Source organism: Lontra canadensis, unplaced genomic scaffold, assembly GCF_010015895.1.
Source record: "Lontra canadensis isolate GAN:19392208 unplaced genomic scaffold, GSC_riverotter_1.0 scaffold29, whole genome shotgun sequence".
Lineage (NCBI taxonomy): Eukaryota > Metazoa > Chordata > Mammalia > Carnivora > Mustelidae > Lontra > Lontra canadensis.
The window spans coordinates 10,846,013-10,865,409 of NW_022631023.1; the positions used below are offsets into that span (position 1 = coordinate 10,846,013).

The 19,397-nt window shown below is 48.8% G+C and overlaps 1 protein-coding gene across 4 annotated transcripts in view; it reads right to left on the reverse strand.

Annotated features, from left to right (window-relative positions):
* Window positions 1-19,397, reverse strand: part of ITSN1 (intersectin 1) — a 213,539-nt gene continuing 194,142 nt past the window's right edge. For all 4 annotated transcript variants that reach the window (XM_032865391.1, XM_032865389.1, XM_032865390.1 and 1 more), the window contains 9 exons: window positions 18,052-18,235; window positions 16,061-16,159; window positions 10,931-11,098; window positions 7,079-7,291; window positions 6,024-6,145; window positions 4,739-4,821; window positions 4,349-4,432; window positions 3,356-3,529; window positions 1-1,352 (listed from right to left, as the gene is read on the reverse strand). In XM_032865391.1, the coding sequence (XP_032721282.1) occupies window positions 1,204-1,352; window positions 3,356-3,529; window positions 4,349-4,432; window positions 4,739-4,821; window positions 6,024-6,145; window positions 7,079-7,291; window positions 10,931-11,098; window positions 16,061-16,159; window positions 18,052-18,235 (1,276 nt within the window). In that variant the 3' untranslated portion in view covers window positions 1-1,203. The remainder of the gene's footprint in view (window positions 1,353-3,355; window positions 3,530-4,348; window positions 4,433-4,738; window positions 4,822-6,023; window positions 6,146-7,078; window positions 7,292-10,930; window positions 11,099-16,060; window positions 16,160-18,051; window positions 18,236-19,397) is intronic.

Genomic DNA, 19,397 nt, shown 5'->3' on the forward strand with positions numbered 1-19,397 from the left:
TCTGGCAACAAGCACATGTATTTCCATTACTGAGAGATTGGCTGTGTATGCGTGAGGAGGGGAGAGAGTCTTAGGTTTTCCTCCCTTGATCTGTGAGGCTTGGATGCTCCTAGAGCTTCTCCCCCCACCACATAACAGAGTTCCTTCACCTTCTTCTATCCCACTTCCGGATTGTCACTTTTCTTCTTCGCGTCTTGGGGACGTCTTTCTTGGGAACATAGCAAAGACAGCTGCTGGAATTCCCCATGACAACCAGGATCCAGCACACTCCCGCAAAAATAGGCTCAGAGCTGGTCAGCAGCGATTACTCTTCTCGTGAAACACCATAGAACCTCCAAGCCGAAGAGAACTTTCCAGCTGGGCTGGCAACCAGGACCCAGTGGCATCGTAAAGAAGCCTTTCAGACGACCTGCGGTGATCTAATCCAGCAGAGTCGAACTTTGTAGATAACACGCCTCCTTAGCCATCTTCCAAACGTGCTGGACGTCAAAACGGAATCACCTGATAGTAGCTAGTGATAGTTTTCATTGACATCTATCAATAAAAGACCTGGAGGGGACTGGAATGGCTCTAACAATGCACCTGCTAGAATCGTCCATGGACCAGCTTTTCAAAGAACTAGCACGCTGTCTGATCAGGAGACCATCTCCCCAACTGATCGTATTCAGGGCAGCATTTCAAACAAGGTCCCAGCAGGGAAACGAGACTCTGGGGCAACCACAGGACCTTCATAATAATTTCTAAACACACAAAGGACCAGGTGTTATAGATCAACGGGCCTATTCAGGGACCGGTGGAGATAAGAAATAGGAGCGTTACATGAGTTCTCCAAAAATACAGACATTGCATTTATAAATCTATTGTACAGTAACCAGACCCACGCCTCAGGCCCAGGGATGGGCCCAACTCCCAACCGTATCTAGCTGGGGCTCTGGGATTTCAAAGCTCCTAGAAGCCACGATGAGACCAGCAGTGAGGACAAAGGAAGACATTTTGTTTTTGTTTCATAAAATGAGAAATTGTTTGGGGGACGGGGAAAGATTGTCGAGAATTATTCCTAGAAGTTTTGAGGGGCCTGTCTTCACTGTCCCTTTGCCCTGTGGCTGAATGTCAAACGGTGGTTTTAGGGAAGCCACACCATTTCCAGATTGCACCTGCCGCCGCGGGCTGGAAGTCCGCCAAGCACCATGCTGGGCCCACTCCCTATGGCTCATCAAACAACTGTAGGTCCAAGCGGACCACAATCTCTCCTGTGGGAACTTCGTGCAGCAGGAGACACTTTGTAACTGGGCCCTTGGAACCCTGGTCCTTCTTGATGTCGGCCACACGGATCTCTGTCCGACCCAAAAAATCTGCAAGGAGAAAAAAGCACTGTGCTCAAAGAGAGAATTCCTTTACGTCAAGGCACGGATTTAGCATATTAGGAATTTCTCAGCTAACCGACACACTCTCCCTTCTTCCAAAAGAGAAGTAGGTCTGTTTACAGGAATCCATGAACTACGATGACAGAGCATAATTTTTAAATGGAGTACTAGGAAAAGAAAGAAAAAAAGGACACCAGGGTGGGGACATAGTTGAGCCTAGAAGTACGTAAAAACGGAGACTATGCCTTTCCCCACACCTGGGGACCTCCGAAGGGCTATAAGCTTCCCAGGAGGCAATGCAACATTGGACATCCTATCAGCAGGACAAAGATCGGAAAGTAGTATCTCCCTGGGTTCAGAAGACACATTCGTGATGTCACATCCTTTTCAGAAAAGTCAAGGATGGTGAGCGAGGGCTGGTCCTTCCTGTGACCCCTGCATGAGCCAGAAAGCAAATGGGAGGTGTGGGAGAGAGGAGGCTGCAGGCTGGGCGCTCTCAGCACTTTTCATCAAATACTGAGCATCAGTAGGAGAGCAGATGTGAATATATTTGAATATGTTTTAAATGCTAGGCAATTACAGGATGGTGTTAAATGGGCCTCCAGACCATAATTCCTTCATTTATTCATTGAGGAATTCTTTATTGGAATATACTATGTATGCGCCTGTACTGGAAACAGCCTTCTTTCACGGTCCCACTTAAAATGTGGGAATCCGGGGCGCCTGGGTGGCTCAGTGGGTTAAGCCTCTGCCTTCAGCTCAGGTCATGGTCCCGGGGTCCTGGGATCGAGCCCCGCATCTGGCTCTCTGCTCAGCAGGGAGCCTGCTTCCCTTCCTCTCTCTCTCTGCCTGCCTCTCTGCCTACTTGTGATCTCTGTCTGTCAAATAAATAAATAAAATCTTAAAAAAAAAATAAAATAAAATAAATTAAAATGTGGGAATCCCAGAAGTCTGGGTGACTCAGTCGGTTAAGTGTCTGCCTTCGGCTCAGGTCATGATCCCAGGGTCCTGGGATCGAGCCCCACATTGGGCTTCCTTCTCAGTGGGGAACCTGCTTCTCCCTTCTCCTCTGCCCCTCCCCCTCACTTGTGCTCCCCCCACCCAAATGAATACATTAAAAAAAATCTTTAAAAAATAAAATAAAATGTGGGCATTGGGGGTGCCTGGCTGGCTCAGTTGAAAGAGTGTGCGACTCTTGATCTTGGAATCATGAGTTTGAGCCCCCTGTTGGGTAGAGAGATTGCTAAAAATAAAAAAATAAGCTTTAAATTTTTTTTTTTAAAGACGTGGGATATATTTTTTTTCCTGGGGGACAGATACAGCTTTATTTTGTCCCTATGCTCATTTCATTGAAATAATCTCCAATGTAAGAACAACACTAGGATTTTCAATGTATGCCCTAGTGGAATGAACACTGTGTCGTGATACTTCACTATTTAAAACAACCGTAACAACATCCAGTCTCAAACCTTCACTTACCAGAATAAAAACTGACAGTGAAACACAGTAGGAGCCCAGACGTGAGAGATGGTGATTCCAACCCTTTGATTAACCAGACAGGTCACCCAAAGGGCACCAGCTGATTCTTACCACACCTGTTGTGGGCTGACGTTCTTCTGGCTCAACTAACTACTTTTATCCATTTGTCACTGTGGCTTTTGGAGAAGAACTCAAGGTCTGGGCTGAGACTTTGGGGGATAACCTTTGTTGTAGTCTCTTGCTTTGGAGAAACATGGGACCATGGTCTTTCTCTAGGGTGGCTGGACCACTCTGGACCACGCACGCTTTGTCCACCTTCTCTGAGATGCCACAGCATCAGTGAAGACCCCTTTCTAGAAGAGGCTGAGTCTTGTCTTATGCCAACCTCATCTCTCTGGAGGGAAGCCAAAAAAACTCTGCGCACCAAGTTCCCAGCTAGAAAGCAATTTACCCACAAAAGCTGAGTAACAGGGAAGGAAGAAGGACTCCGCAGGGGGCCATCCTCTACTCACCGTCTGGAGAGAACTGGTCCCTCTCAAACACGGTGATACACAGGACTTCCTGCTCCAGGTCTTTGATGAAGAACTGGCAGTTGGAATTCCACTTGGGATTCAGAGTGTCCTGGATGGTCTTGGTGATGTGACACTGGGAGCCCATGGTCACCTCACAGTACGGGTTACTCTTTCCTAGAGTGGACAGAGTCTGCTGGACTCACACCTGGCTGCAGGCTCTCCTGGGCGTGGCAGGGCAGCGTCCTCGCCACGGTGGGCAGCAGCTTCCCTCCATGCCTCTCATTTTTATCCCCTCCCATTGCCACATGTGATAAATGACATAAAATGGAGAATCTGAGGCCGCCTGGGGGGCTCAGTCAGTAAAGCATCTGCCTTCAGCTCAGGTCATGATCCCCAGATCCTGGGATCAAGCCCCGTGTGGGGTTCCTCGCTCAGTGGGGTGTCTGTCTGTTTCTCCCTCTGCCTCCCCCGCCCCCACTCACTCTCTCACTCTCTCAAATAAATATCTTTTTTTAATTTTTAAAAAATTTTTTTAATTTTTAAAAAAATTTTAAAAATCTTTAAAAAGATTTTTTTAATCTTTTTTTTAATTTTTAAAATTTTTAAATTTAAAAAAAAAAATCTGGGCGAAAACTCCCACCACTCAGCGTCACACTTAAACCATGATACTTAAATATTTATAACACTTAAATCATTAGATTAACAGACTTTAAATCTAGGCCTTTCCAGTCTCCTTGCTAGAAGCTTAGGTTGCGTCACACCCACGGTGAAATGGCAACCGCTCAGATCTCTCTGAAAAGCAGAACGGTGGGAAGGATTAATTTAAGAAAAAAAAGGAAAACCACCCTAGGTTTTCAACAAGTGTTAGAAAGACCAGTTCCGGAAGGAAATTTAGGGTCATGGAAACAGCTCGTTTGACGCCACGCCGGCTGGGGGGCTCACAGGAAAGGCTTCCGCCACCACCCCGTGCTGGAGGGACTTCGGGGTCCTTACCGTGTGACCGACAGGGCTTCAGCTCAATGCCTTCAACAACATTCACCATCAACCTTCCGATACCCGTTGCCCTTTGGGAGCGGACTGTGACGGCAGGAAGGAGGAGGTAAGACGGCTTCACAGAGACACGCTTCCCACCCGTTTGCCCCAGATCGGTTTCGTGTAGCTGCCTCCCCCCATCGTCCCCTTGCAGGCCGGCTTCCTGGCTCTTGGAATTTACGCTCTGCCCTCATCCTGCACCCCACTCTCCCTCTCCCCAACTTCCATCCCTTCTCAGCGCCCCCGTCCCTGCTCCGGGCCCATCTTTCCAGCTCCAAGGACTCCCTGGGCCCAAACTTCAGTGCCCCAGCTTGGCAGGACACGCGGGCCCTGCCGCTGAGCGATGCATACCCAGGTACGCCTTCTCCCGTTTCTTTTTCTCAGTCTCTATATAGAGTTCTGAAGCAGCTTTGATTTTCTGCACCCAGGCCGTCCTTGGGAAGAAAAAAGACAGAAAGATGCCAAACAGAACTCAGGAAAAAGCTTCCGGGGCTGTTCGAACTGAATCTCCATGATCCTATCTGCTTTGTTCCTTTGCGCTTAACGACAAAGGATGGAAAAGAAAGTCCAGTTTTGTGTCAAACGGTGCTAATAATTATTCCTACCTTAATGAGGAAGGGATGAGTAACATTTTTATTGATGTACTCGAGACCTGCCTTGGCCTTGGTGTCCTGGGAAGAGAGGTGCTGTCCCGGAGATGTTAGCATGCACCTCCCCCTCCCTTATTGAAAAGCATCCCCCGGGGCGCCTGGGTGGCTCAGTGGGTTAAGCCTCTGCCTTCGGCTCAGGTCATGATCCCAGGGTCCTGGGATCGAGCCCCACATCGGGCTCTCTGCTCAGCAGGGAGCCTGCTTCATCCTCTCTCTCTGCCTGCTTCTCTGCCTACTTGTGATCTCTATCAAATAAATAAAATCTTAAAAAAGAAAAGAAAAGAAAAACATCCCGCATTTTCCCACCCGAAGATGGCCAGAAGGGTCTCTCTCACGAAACCATCCAAAGGAAGGACAAAACCGTTTCCCAGAGAGGGAAGCACTTTACATGGAAAAGCAAACACACTCTGGGAGAAGCACTTTGGCATAACGCTTTCTCCTTCATTTTTCAAAGATCCATCTGCACGATAACTTTGGCCAATTTTCTTGCTTGGCACAAATGTTCTTTGGAATGTTGTTGGCCTTGTGTCAAGTTCACCCTTCAGAAAAGATCTATTTCATTTGGCTCTAGGGCCGAGTCTTGAATACGCGATTGAAGCAAAATAGCCCCGTGCTCTGGGATCCAGAACATCTGCCCAAGGGAGCCAGCTGAGGTCGGGGCTGATCCCCACATCGCCTTCCTCTTGGGTTCTGGCAGCTGGGAAACCTTGGGAAACGTGAACTCAGAGAATGATGAAAATGTCTTTTAAAGAAATTTGCAAGCAACATTAGTTTCAATTTGTTTTATTTTTGAAAAAATCCACGCCACGTGTTAAACTTTTGAGAGGCTCTAGAGACAAGTACTAAGATCTTCCTCCAATCCCTCCAGACAGCAGTTACTACAACTCAAGAAATGTTGGGACCTGCTGATTAATTAAATGTCCTACGTGCATCCTGCCCCCGGTGGGGCCCTGGGCGCCCAGGACCTGGGAGGTAGCAGGTCTTACCTTTCATTTATGCTTTCGGCTCGGAGGGTGTAGACACGGTCAATGTGGGAGATGTGGAAGATGGGCTCATCTCCAGAAGGGTCCGTGGGCAATTTCACTAGAACCTCATTCAGGAAAATAGGCTGAAAAGCAATACACAGGCATTATACAACCAGACTGGGACTCTGTTTCAGTGAACCATCGATGAGCACGTGTGAGCTTACATGCACGCATTCCAGTAAATTAAACTGAGTGTGTGTGTGTGTGTGTGTGTCTGTGTGCGTGTGCGCGTGTTCCAGTCAACTCTACTGGAATGATTTTGTATTAATATCAACCTCATGTATTACAAACCATACATAGGCATTTTTGCCTCCTCCATTTTGCAGGGCTTTTTTTAGGTCCCTCAGAAGAAGACCTGACCGGTCTGTTTTGGCCCCAGCAAATTCTAATCAGCAAACAGTCTCCCTAACTTCACCACCAGCCAATTCCCTCCGAAGATTTTTCTACAAAGTTGCTAGTGAAGGTCCCCATAGATACATTTTTCTTTTCCCCACAATCAGGCTAACTGCCGCTTCAGAGAAAATTCTCCCGTAAAAACACCCCCACGCAGACAAATTTAGGAAAACGGTACCCTGTGACACAAAGACACAGAAAGACAGCTATGTACATCAGAGCAGACCTAGTAAACAGCAGAAGGACATTCTCCACACACTGTTTGGATTGGCTTTTGCTGGAAAGGGTGAGGGGCACAGATGTTCGTTCCAAGCTACCCAGAGAGGTTTGGAGGCGGGGCTGGGCCTGATCTTGAGACCTGCCAGCCCAGGGTGTGCCTTCACCTAGACCCACTGTGGTGGCCACTTGGAAGCTAATAGATATTTCATCGATTGAGTTGAACATCGTTCCTCTTCTGTAAGTGCTGGACCTGCATTGCCTTGGTCACCCTAAATCCTGGCTCACCCCTTTGACTTCGCCTCCATGCCGCAGCCCCCAAACCCTGCTAAGACTCTGAGGCCTTTCGGGAACTTTCTACTGCCCCAAGCAGCAGCCCCGATGTTGCAATTGGGACTCGAACTTACAGTTTTATACATTTTATACAGCAGGTGAGATTTGGGACTGAAGACCTTGTCGGAACCAGAAGACCCCAGGGGTTTTATGATCTGGGTCAGCAGGAGGAAGTCATTGAAGAGGAAGCCGTACAGCTCCTTGTTGCTCTTGGCCTTGTAGAGCTTCCCGCTGTGCAGAAACTTGCGTGGCCCCAAGCAGTTGGTCACTGAATTGAACACAAGTTGCTAAGAAAGGAGAAACAAAACCCAAAGAAGACACGATGAAGTGAGGCCTCCTTTTTTTTTTTTTTTTTTTTTTTTTTTTTTTTAGTTTTTGTTTTTTCTGAGTCTGAAAGCCCAGACCCTGTCAGAATCTGAGGCTGGGCCCAGTGGGCTTGTGTCTGAGGTTCAAGTCCAGGACTGACTTGAAGAGGTCAGGCAGTGCCCTTTTTTTTTTTTTTTTAATTTATTTATTTGACAGAGAGAGATCACAAGTAGACAGAGAGGCAGGCACAGAAAGAGAGAGAAGGAAGCAGGCTCCCTGCTGAGCAGAGAGCCTGATGCGGGGCTCGATCCCAGGACTCTGAGATCATGACCTGAGCAGAAGCTTTAACCCACTGAGCCACTCAGGCGCCCCAGGCAGTGCCTTTCAGAGCCAAGGAGTCAACATCAGTCAAAGACCCAGTTCTGTGGATTCCAAGGGTCCAGATGAGCCTTGAGTATAATTCCTACTGCTTTCTCCCAAGGGATCTACTAGGGTCTTGGGGTGATTGGGGCCCCTCTCCCTCTTACTGATTGGGAAATGGGAAGCAGGAAGAAAGTTCTGGGGCCTCTCCCGCCTCGATAAGTATGGGCTGTGTCCCAGTCAAGGGCATGAACCTGCTCCAGTGACGACCCCATACAGGCTCCCACAGTCCCTGAGCTTCTGGAAAGCAGCAACTGCTCTGTACGATTCTAGAGGACACCTCCTATTTTCCCAGGTGTGGCTAGAGTCCAGGCCCCAGCACGTGGGCGACTGTAAAACTCGGGGGTGCTGAGGGACGCCTCAAAGCCAAGCAGAGCGGACACAGCGTCGGTGTGCATTAAATCTCGACCTACTCCCTTATCCTGAAAATGGGAAGGGGACACCCTTTTCCTGCTGCTTCCCGAATCTCAGTGTTGGCTCCAAGGGCTGCGGAAAGCCGGCTCTATCATCCCACTGGGCTCTACCATCTCCTGTGAGCAGTTTCGCAAGGGGCAGAGGGAGACTGAGGCAGAAAAATGAGCCCATAAAGACCCCCTTTCTTGGTAGCCAGAGGAGAGACTGAGGGAGGGAAAGGCCACAGCTGTCCCAGGCAGTGATATGATCCCAGCAAGTGTCAGACCCCAATGCCCCCCCCCGCCCACACGCGGGTCCCAGGGGGATGCTCCCCCAGCAGCCTTCAAGGCCCATACTCCCCGGAGCTATGAACCCTGTAGACCTTCCCAAGGAGGGTATTTGTGCAGTGGAGACAGGGTTCACACCATGTGTCCCCCAAGAGATGCTGGTGGCCCCCAATCCCCCTCCATCGTGGGGCAAAAAATCAGCAGCACCTCTGTGACTAGAGACCTATAGAAATAAGGAAGGGTGGCCGCCCCACTCCACTCTTGGGCCCAAGGAGGGAGGAGGGTCTCTGAGAGAGCCCAGAAGACTGAAGGTGACACCCCCATGGGAGCCTTCAGACGGTGTCCTTTCCCCTTTGGCACTCTGAACAGGTGTCTGGAGGTCCCTTTTGCTGGCCAAAGGAGAGTTCAAGCCATGTGGGAACAGATCCAGAGAAGGCAGCCCGGTCACACGAAAAGGACGTCGTTCGTTCATCCTCCTCCAAGAGCGGGGCTGCCACGGGGCCAGGCTAACACTGCATATAAATGAATGGGGAACGGCCTTGATGTTTCTCCATCTGAGGCCAATAATGCCCAAGATAGTGTGTATTCGAAACTTAATCACGGGGACGAGTCCGGATCTGGGCCAGGAGACAGAAGCCGCCTGACGGCACCTTTGAGACTCGGGGAAGGACCCCTTTCCAGAGAGCACATGGCCACGTCCTGCTGCCCGGTTCAGAAAGCTGTTGAGGTGTGCCGCCTGCAGACCGAGTTACACTCCTCTGTGCTTGCTTCCCTGGCTTCCACTTGCCATAACACCTTCTCATCTATTGCCCTACAGATGCCCGGCTCCTGACGTGCCCTCCCCTGGGAGGCCCGCCCCTTCGATCCCTTCCTGGACAGATATCTTCATCCTTCAACACGCAGCCATGTGTCTCCTTCCCCGATGCTTCCCTGAATCCCCACCGTGCCCTGGTGACTGTCCCTTCCTCCCCACCCTTTGTTCCCACAGCACCCTCTTTCTGCCTTCCCAATCCTATTTTTTGGTGAACCTGGGTTAGCTCCCCTCCCCCACCTCCTCCAAAACTGTAGAATGGGGGAAAGCAGAGGTCACATCTTACTGATTCTCATTGTCCCGGGTGTTTAGTACTGAGCCATGGCCCTCCAGCAGGTGTTCCAGAAAGGTTCATTGGATGGACCAATGGAGGAAAGCACAAGTGAGCCAACCGACCAGTGAATGCCCCTGGATTGCGTATCAACACAGAATTCCAGAATGCATTTCCACGAGGCTGCTCCCACAGCTCTCTTTATCGCGCACCTAACGCTGGTGGGGCAGGTGAGGAGCCCGTGGTGACTTCCTCGGCGAGTGACTGCCTTCAAAGTACTGGGAGAAGGAAGAAGCCACGGGGAGAGGGGATGAGGGGGACACATTCTGCCTGGGCATTTTAGTAAACCCTGGTGAATGGCGCGTGCATGTGCGTGTGTATGTGTTTGCGCCATGCGGTGGCAGAGAGGGAAAACAGAGAACCAATGAAACTGAAGGAAGCGTAAGTGACAAGAAAAGAATTAAATACAAGAAGAGAAACTTCTGTTTCTGGCAGTAAGGGGGACTACATGCTCTGTCACATCCAGTGAAAACTTTCAGAACTGAGTAAAAGATAAAAATGCACTTTTTAAATGCAAGCAAATTGATAAAAAAAAAAAAAAGATATAAAAAGTCAATGTGTGGAGGCCCAAAACAGAATGAAAATGTGTACCCCAGAAGATAAGCAAACCCCAATGCTGGCTTCAGCCCTGAGAATCTCTCTTGAATCTGGTGACCTTGAGCTTCCACTTCAAAGGTCAGGGAGAGTGCGGGAGCCCAGCGATGTATGGAGGGCCCACGTGAGCAGAGGGATCTAACGGGAGACGGCCACAAAAAACTCACTCCCGGAGGAAGAGTAACAAGTAAACTCAAGCACAGAAGGGAGGAGCGAGAAGACTTGCTTGTTTCTGACCTTGGACTAAGTGTAATGAAAAAAACAAAACAAAAACCCTGAGAATTTGCAACCACAAGGCAGCCCTCGCCCAAGTCCACAAAGACCATTCACACAGCAGTGCGACCCCCAAGCCCCTCTACATTTAATTTGGGGTCGCAGTGCTGGTAGCAGCCCTCTCGGGAGGAAGGCAACGCCAGACCGCAGAGGTCCCGCGGACACAGCTCCAAGGAACGCGGCCCTCCCGCAGGACAGAGAAGCGTCTCCGGAGCTGTGGGTAATTGGAACGACCTGACTGGAAATATGGGGGGATGTGTTGAAAGTGTGTTAGCAAATGGATGAAAAGCGGGGCCACCGGTGCAAGAGCAAGACACAGGAACGGAACTTCGGAAAACGGAAACGAAGACGGAAATAAAGAAGTCAGTGGACAGGTGGAGGGCAGATAAGAGGCCTGGGGGAGAGAGAAGGCGCACGCGGTGGCCAGGAGGGGGCAGCGCACGATCCTGCCAGCCCTCCTCCTCCAGGCTGGCTGCCGGGGCTCGGCTGGGGTTGGGGGGCGGGGGGCTACCTCAGACAGGCCTTCACACTGCACATGAGCTTGGATCCACTCCAGCCGGTCCGAGTTCTCCTTCTCCCGCACCCCTTCGTTCACCTGCGAGCACAGCTCTTCCGCTTTCTCCAGGGCGTGCTTCAAGTGGCTGTGGTCAGGATGGTTTTCGGGGGTGTTTTCCAGGATCTACGGAGGACACAAACAGCGGCCTCAGGCGGTGCAGGTGGGCCCAGCAGAGGCAGGGCGCGGCACCCACCTTTCCGGATGGGTGCCCACCCGGGGAGCTGCCGCTCTGAGCGCCCAGCTGCAGCCAAGACAGGAGCAAGACAGCCCCCCGGTTGTTGGCAGGGTCCCCGGGGGAGGCAGGGGAATGCCACATTATTTAGATTCGGGGTTTGAGGATGGCAGTGGCTGCAGCCGGGGTTACAATGCGCCCTCAGGGATTTTCCCCTAGAAAATGGCTCTTTTCCTAGGTCCGCTGGAGCTGCAGGCATCTGCACACCTCCAGAACCATGCACAAAGGTGTGCATCTGAGCACAGGTGCGGTTTTCTGTGTAGAACACGCCCAGCCAGCGGCTACACCTCCTGCACTAACGTCTGGGCTCTGCCAGTGACCAGCCACGCATGCGCCAGGCCCCTAAATGTTCTGAGCCTCAATTTCCTTATATGAGAAGGGGGGATGCCCCATAGCCCTTCCTTTATAAGGTTATCTGGAGGACTAAATGATTTGATAGAGAAAGATAGGTTCGACTTCGCGAAGTCCCTGACCTTAGAAGGTGCTCAGTGAATGAGAGCCATGACCATCAGATTCTCGAAGGACTCCGAGGACATTAAACGCAGCCACGCAGAAAGGTTGTGAGCCAGTTTGGGAATGCACCAGGGGATGTGGAAGGTGCACCTGCCTAGGCCTTGACCACACACAAATAATTCAAATGGAGCTAACCTTGAATAATATCTCACCTCAAAGGTACCCTCTGGTTTAAAGTTCTAGGGAAGCACCTAAATTGAGAAAAATGATCATTCTGGTCCTGCCTCCACCAATCAGCAACAACAACCCCCACTGCCCCCCAGCCCTGGTTGTAGCTAGGATCCCTCTGGAAAGTCCTGATGCCTCATCCCCAACCACATCCCTGGGGGTGGGACTCCAGCCTAGGAATTTTCTAGAGCTCTCCAGATGATTCTAACGGGCAGCCAAGTCTAAGGACTACAGCTCTAGACTGGGAGCCCACACAGCTGGCTTGTGCAAATTCATTTGTTTTGGTTTGGGTTTGGTATTGCTTTTGTTTTTTTCTTCCAATTTATTTAAACTAAGAACAAAAAAAAAACAAAACAAAAAATAGTTCACCCATGTACACCATCCCCTACCCCGCTTCTGACAACCACTAATTGGTTGTCTGTATCTATGAGCTTGGGGGTTTTCTTTAATTAATTGTTTTTAAGATGCTGAATATAAGAAAGATCATATGGTATTTGTATTTCAGTGTCTGAGTCTATCACTTAGCATGATGCCGTCAAGGTCTGTCCATGTTGACACAAATGGCAAGATTTCACTGTTTATTTTTTATGTCTGAAACATATATATATGTATATATATACATCACATATGTTATATGTATATAATATATTATGGAATATTGTGATTGATATATATATTATATATATAATGAAAACTGTGATATATATATCATATTTCTATCCATCAGTGGACAGTCAGGTTGTTTCCATGTCTTGTCTATTGTAAATAATCTTGCAATGAACATGGGGGTGCATGTATCTTTTTGAATTAGTGTTCTTATTTTCTTCAGGTAAATACCAAGAAGAGGAATGGTAGATTCTTCAAGAATCTGTTTTCCGTACTGGCTGCACCAATTTCTATTCCTACCAACAGTGGACAAGGAACCCTTTTTCTATGTCCTTATCAACGCTTGTTATTTCTAGTCTTTTTTTTTCATTCATTTATAGATTTCATTTATTTATTTGAAGAAATTATTGGAGAAGCCAGTTCCCCGCTGAACACGGAGCCTGATCCTGGGCTCAATCCCAGGACCCTGGGACCATGACCTGAGCCAAAGGCAGATGTTCAAACAACTGAGCCACCCAGGTGCCCATCTAGTCTTTTTTATAATAGTTATCCTAACAAGTGTGAGGTGATACTTCATTGTGGTTTTGATTTGCATTTCCCTGGTGATTAATTATATAGATCTTCTTTTCATGTACCTCTAAGCACTGTGTGTTTTTAGAAAAATTCCTAGTCAGATCCTCTGCCCATTTTTAAACCAGATTGTTGGTTTTTTGCTATTGTATGAGTTGTATGAGTTCTTTATATATTTTGGATGTTAGCCCCTTATCCAATATATGATAGATACATAGATAAAGATAGGTAATCTATGTATATTTCAGTACTGACTTACCTGCAGTCTAAAATGTGTTTACCCAGCTTACATCTATCATTTGCCTTTCATTGTTGTTCAGTATATTTTGTCACACAGAAATCTTTAAGAAAAATGTTTATGCGAATTAGTATATGGGCACATTCTTGATCTGCAAGATCCAAACAGTACAGAAGTACATAGAGCAAATGTGAGAATTCCCTTTCACTATCCTCCCCAGAGGTAACCATGCCAACAGACCAAAGGGCATCCCTTGAACTCCTTTCAGATGCTTTCCATATATTTAATAATCACACGTAGTTTTCCCTCTGTTTTACAGAATGAACTACACTGTAAGATTGCTCGTGGAGGTTTTTGGGTTTTTTTAACTGAAATGGCATTTTCTGGATGTCATTCCATGCTAATACATAGAAATCTGTCTTTTTTTAAAGATTTTATTTATTTATTTGACAGAGAAAGAGAGAGTACAAGGAGGGGGAGCAGCAGAGGGAGAGGGAGAAGCAGGCTCCGTGCTGAGGGGGGAGCCTGACATGGGGCTTGATCCCAGGATCCTGGGATCATGACCTGAGCCGAAGGCAGACACTTAACCAACTGAGCCATCTGGGCACCCCTGAAATCTCTGTTTTTAAAAATATTTTCAGGGGCACCTGGGTGGCTCAGTGGGTTGGGCCTCTGCCTTGGGCTCAGGTCATGATCTCAGGGTCCTGGGATCGAGCCCCACATCAGGCTCTCCACTCGGCAGGAGGCCTGCTTCCCCCCATCTCTGCCTGCCTATCTGCCTACTTGTGATCTCCCTCTCTCTGTCAAATAAATAAATAAAATCTTTTAAAAATATTTTTTCAGAGTACAGATCTAGCACAATTTATTTGCTCTACTTAATATCTAAGTTGTTTCCAGGATAAAATATTTTCTTAAGTTGCTTCAAGTCTAATCTTCTAAGTCTCTGTTCTCACTGCCATGCTAAGAATTTCTCCACCTCAACATCATAAACAATATTTCCTCTTAGTACTTCTGTGGTTTTTCACATGTATCTTATACCTGGCCACCTTTTAAGAATTCTCTTCTTGGTTTCACTATTTTTCAGTTCATTTTCAGGTCCTCTAAAGGGCAGCAATCGTGTTTCTGCAAATAATAATAATTTGTTTTTTTCCTTTTTAATATTTATGACTCTCAATCCTTTCCTTCTTTTTGCCCCCCACCCTATTGGCTAGATCCAGAACAACTATTTTAAAAGCTCATTTCCAGCTCCAATGTACAATTAAATACTGAGGGGGGAAAAAAAGAAAAGCATTGAGCCAATTAAATAGTAACTGTCAGGTTGGAAGAGAGGAAGTGGTAGCTTGAAAGCCTGATTCAAAATGAATTATTTAATCCAGCCAAGGTGGCCACAGTGTACTTTGTGGTGCCAATCTGGGGTTGAACAGAGGAGATGGATTATGTAGCGGGAGACGGGTTACTATCGAGGGTCTGAGCAAATCAGTAAAGTGTTGAGGATAATGAGAGGCAGGTTTCTCAGAAAAGGAGTTGTAAGTAAAGAAAGGGAGAGTCTGGAATCAACTCCGTAGTATGAGATTAGAACAGGAAGATCAGTGTGAACGCATGGGTTTTAATGTGCATTATTATCTGCATGGATTGATCTAGAAATATAAATGTAGGTGTGTACACTTACACAGACGTAAGTATGTGTGTATGAATTTAATATACATACACATATTTCCTGACTCTGCCACTGAGAGACCCAAAAGGCAGTAACACCCCAGCAGCAATGAGCACACCAGTGCCCAGACCTGGGTTTCTAAAGTCTCCACTAAAGGAAACCAGATCTGAACCCTCTCTCCACTGGGGCACCTGGGTGGCTCAGTAGGTTGGGTGACTATCTTCGGCTGAGGTCATGATCCCAGGTCCTGGGATATAGCCCCACGTTGGAGCTCAGCAGGGAGCCTGTTTCTCCCTCTCTCTCTCTGCCTGCTACTCTGCCTGCTTGTGCGCTCTCTCTCTCTCTCTCCATCAAATAAGTAAATAAATAATTCTTAAAAAGATAAAAATAAGGGGCGCCTGGGTGGCTCAGTGGGTTAAAGCCTCTGCCTTCGGCTCAGGTCATGATCCCAGTGTCCTAGGATCGAGCCCCACATCGGGCTCTCTGCTCCGCGGGAAGCCTGCTTCCTCCTCTCTCTTTCTGCCTGCCTCTCTCTGCCTACTTGTGATCTCGGTCTGTCAAATGAATAAATAAAATCTTTAAAAAAAAAAAAAAAAAAAAGATAAAAAAAAAAAAAAAAAAAAAAACCCCTTTCCAGGGGCTATCCCCCTTTGGGTTTTTATTTCCCTGGGCTCAGACGATGTTTGGGTCTGCTCACTCATATTACAGGTAGAAACACAGAACCCCCCCCCTTTTTTTTTTTAAACTTTTGGTATTGGCTCCACAATGGCTTTCTGAAGATGGGTGGTAGGCATGACATTTCTTTCTCCTTCTCGCTGAGGAAAGTGAGGCATGAAGGCATTATACCTCAAATAAGAAAAGATCCAAAGACCCGAGCTTCCATTTTCCAGCTTAGGAGGTAAGAGCGGCTTGGTCACACAGCTGAAGACTGTATATTATTAGCTCTTTTCACAATAAACAGCTTTTTCTTTCTGAGTTAGTTGAGCCAAAAGAACGTCAGCCCACAACAGCGTTGGCTGGGGGTGATCTTGCCCGTGACCTGGGATCCCTGAAATACTGAGAGAACATTTCTCTGCTTGAAAAGCCAAGAGGGATACTTACGTTTTTAATGATCAGTGGGTATCTTGTTACCCGTTGCATAGGCTTCAGTATGAAACTAGAGAGTGGCATCCCTTTACATCGAGGGTCCATTGCCAGCCTCTGAAATGAGAGAGTTGTTTAAATGTGTTTGAGAACTCTGCCAAATCCAGTCAGGGACATCCACTCCTGGCCCATCACACTGTCTCATTTCTGTGGACGAGAACGGAGGAGCCTGGTGTTGGAAGGGCCTGAGCTCTTTTCCCGGTCCAGGATGATGGAGACTGGAGACCCACACCCTCCCCGGGACACACAGTCCCTCCTTTCCAGAGATGAGCTTCTGGCTCTACAGAGAATATTTCTTCTGGATATCTGCCAGACCTTCTTAATAATCACAAGCATAAGAAGAGACATGAGGCTGTAGAGTTAGAATAAAAACTCCCCTTACGTCCCAGTGAGGCCAGAGGGGCTGAATCTCGTCATCCCGTTCAGACGGGGCCGCACCTGCCGGTGGGAGCCCCAGGCAGGCAGAGACGGGGGCACCGAGACAGGAGCGGGGGAAAGGACTACAACCTCAAGTCTTGCGAGTTGTCCCCACGCTAGACCATCTGTCCCTTTTTGGGGAAAGAGTGCTTCTGTCCCCAAAAGATGATCCCATCTGTAAGTCACAGGGATTATGTGGTGACCCAGCTCTCAAAGGCGCTGTCCAGGTTTAATGCCTTAGAAACGGGCAGCTGCAATGATCGAAGTCCCAGGTCCCGGGACATGTCAGTGCCCGAACTTGCTCCAGCGTGGAGAGCATCATTCCAGGGACACCTCATACGTGACAAAGGCGTGTCAAACGCCCCCCACCCCACCCCACAAGGATGAGGTGAGGAGAGGTGATGAGGGAGAGGAAATTAACCCCCTGCCCTGGTTGGTGTCAGCATTTCCTTCAAGTTCAAGTGCATCCAGGGATGAATTCATCCTGCCTTGTGCCTCAGGGAGGACCAGCCCTTGGTTGAAACCCCAGGTAGCCCAGCATCCGCAGTGCAGTCTCTGGACCACCCTGGACCTACTTTTTACCAATATTTCTCCCCTTCAAATGACTTTAGGATGCCCCCATTCATTGGCTAGCAAATCAAAGCTAGCCAAAAATTTAGTGTTGAGAAACACCAGGGGAAAAGGAAAGAACAAGCCTGTGGGATGCTGCGGTCAAGGCGAGATCTCACAATGATGACCTAACACGTGATTATTGGGAAGGAGGGAATGGCCTGCTCCCAGATGCATGAGGTATAAACAGAAGCCTGCCGTTAGTGTTGGTCTAGTCACCAAAATGTAGCGGATGCTGAGCAGAAATTATTTGATTCTATTCCTGTGTCTTTTTCTCTGGGAGACGCAGAGGCTGTTTGAGTGGACCAGTGGGGCCCTCACGGACTCGCCCTGGCCAAGGCCAAGTCCGAGGGCCTGGGGCCTCCAGCAGCATGGCGCCCACCTCCCAGATGTCCCTTGAGGGACACATGGCTCTTGAGACCGCTGTGATCCCCTCAAGGCAGAGGTCTTGGAGTCCCACACTCATGCCACATACTTCCTAGAGCTTGAGGCCAACAGCAAGAACCAACTGGGAAAGGAACAAAGGGTCCCTCGGGATTCCTGGCCACTCCCTCTGCATCCAAGAATGGGGTGGGGGGCGCTCAGACCAAACGGAATGGGGGCACCCAAGATCCACCAGACCCACTGGGCCTGACAGATGAGACGGAAAGTTTAAACCTGTGTCCAAATAACCCCACTAATACCTGGACCACAGATCCGAGTGTCCAGATGCAGGCTGGCCCCTCCTCTCCAAGCCCTGCCCTTTGGTCAAAGCCCCACCTGCCAGCTCGTGCAGGCCCCTAGTGCTCGGCCAAGACCTCGGTCCTGTTGGCTGTTTTTAGCAGGAATAGGCTTGCAGGCTTGGATTCGCTCCTCACACATCCAGCTGCCCTATGTCAGCCCCTGGGGGGCAGCAGGGGCTTGGCCAAGCCCAGACTCCTTACTTTGACAAACTCCTTGAAGTCCGGGGCCTCGTCTGTCTTCTGCTGGATCAGGGCAGCCCCGTTGAGCTGACAGCTGCAGAACCGGATGTAAGGCTGCATGTGCGGCAGCTGGGCGGTCAGGATGTCGCCAATCATCTTCACGGGCATCTTCTCCCCTGACATCTTCTTGCGGACCCTCAGCGCTCTGCACAGGAGACACGGGAGGTGAGCCCTCTGCCTTCATGCTAGCTGGCAGTGACGGGGCACACTTCTAGGTTGTACAGAAACAGAATGTGTGTGAGGGACACAAACCCAGGGCCACTAAAGGATCTACTGGGGGAGACAAGGAACAGAAAAGAAATACATCTGGTGCTCCAGAGAGGTATCACCGGGGGCATTTTCCTTTAGCATGATGGCTGTTCGTGGGTTCTTGGGAATGACAACTTCTCAAAGACATGTTTGCTGAATGAAGTCAGCATGAAAAATAATTCTTTCTTTCTTATGGAGAAATAGGCAATCATTTATTTTGCAGCTCAGACCGGATCCCTGTATCGATGTCTCACTTTATGGATTATCTGTGGTGTAAGGCCCAGGCTAGTACAGCCCCAGCACCGAGTCTGCTGTGGGCCAACGCCACCCAAGAGAAGCTACCATTACCAGTGGACATGGAGGCTCATTTTCAGACTAAACAGAACATAATTAAGATGGTAAGTCAACCGCCACGGGAAAGTAATCCCATTACGTTCACCAAAGCCAGGTATAAATGGTTGTCTGCACTATCTGTGCCATTCGCTGCTTCCTTGCTGTGGTTAATTTGAACTTGACTGGATTATGGAGTTCTAAAGAGAGAAGCCTATTTATATGATAATGGACTAATAAACCCAAACAGTTCATCTCCTGGAAGCTAAGAAGACACTGAAGGTACTGAGAAGTGTTTGTTCCGGGATGCAGCTGCAGTCTGAGTGTGGAGAGCCGTGAGAGCCGGGACTGTGCATCCCACCCTCCCACTCCCACCCTCCCACTCCTGACACTGGCCTCTAGCAGGGCACATCACTGAGCTTCTACACTGCAAGGAGAGCAATGTGGTCGGTGGGCAGGACCACAACACAGGAGGCCTCCCCCAGGGATGGTAGATGGATGGATGGATGGATGGATGAATGAGTGGATGGAAGGATGAGTTGATGGATGGATGGGTGGATGGATATAAGGTTGGGTGGGTGGGTGGGTGGATGGATATATGGTTGGGTAGGTGGATGGATGGATGGATAGATGGATAGATGGTTGGATAAGTGGTTGGATGGATGGGTGGGTGGATGGATGGATGGATGGTTGGATGGTTGGATGAACGGATGGATGGATGGGTGGAT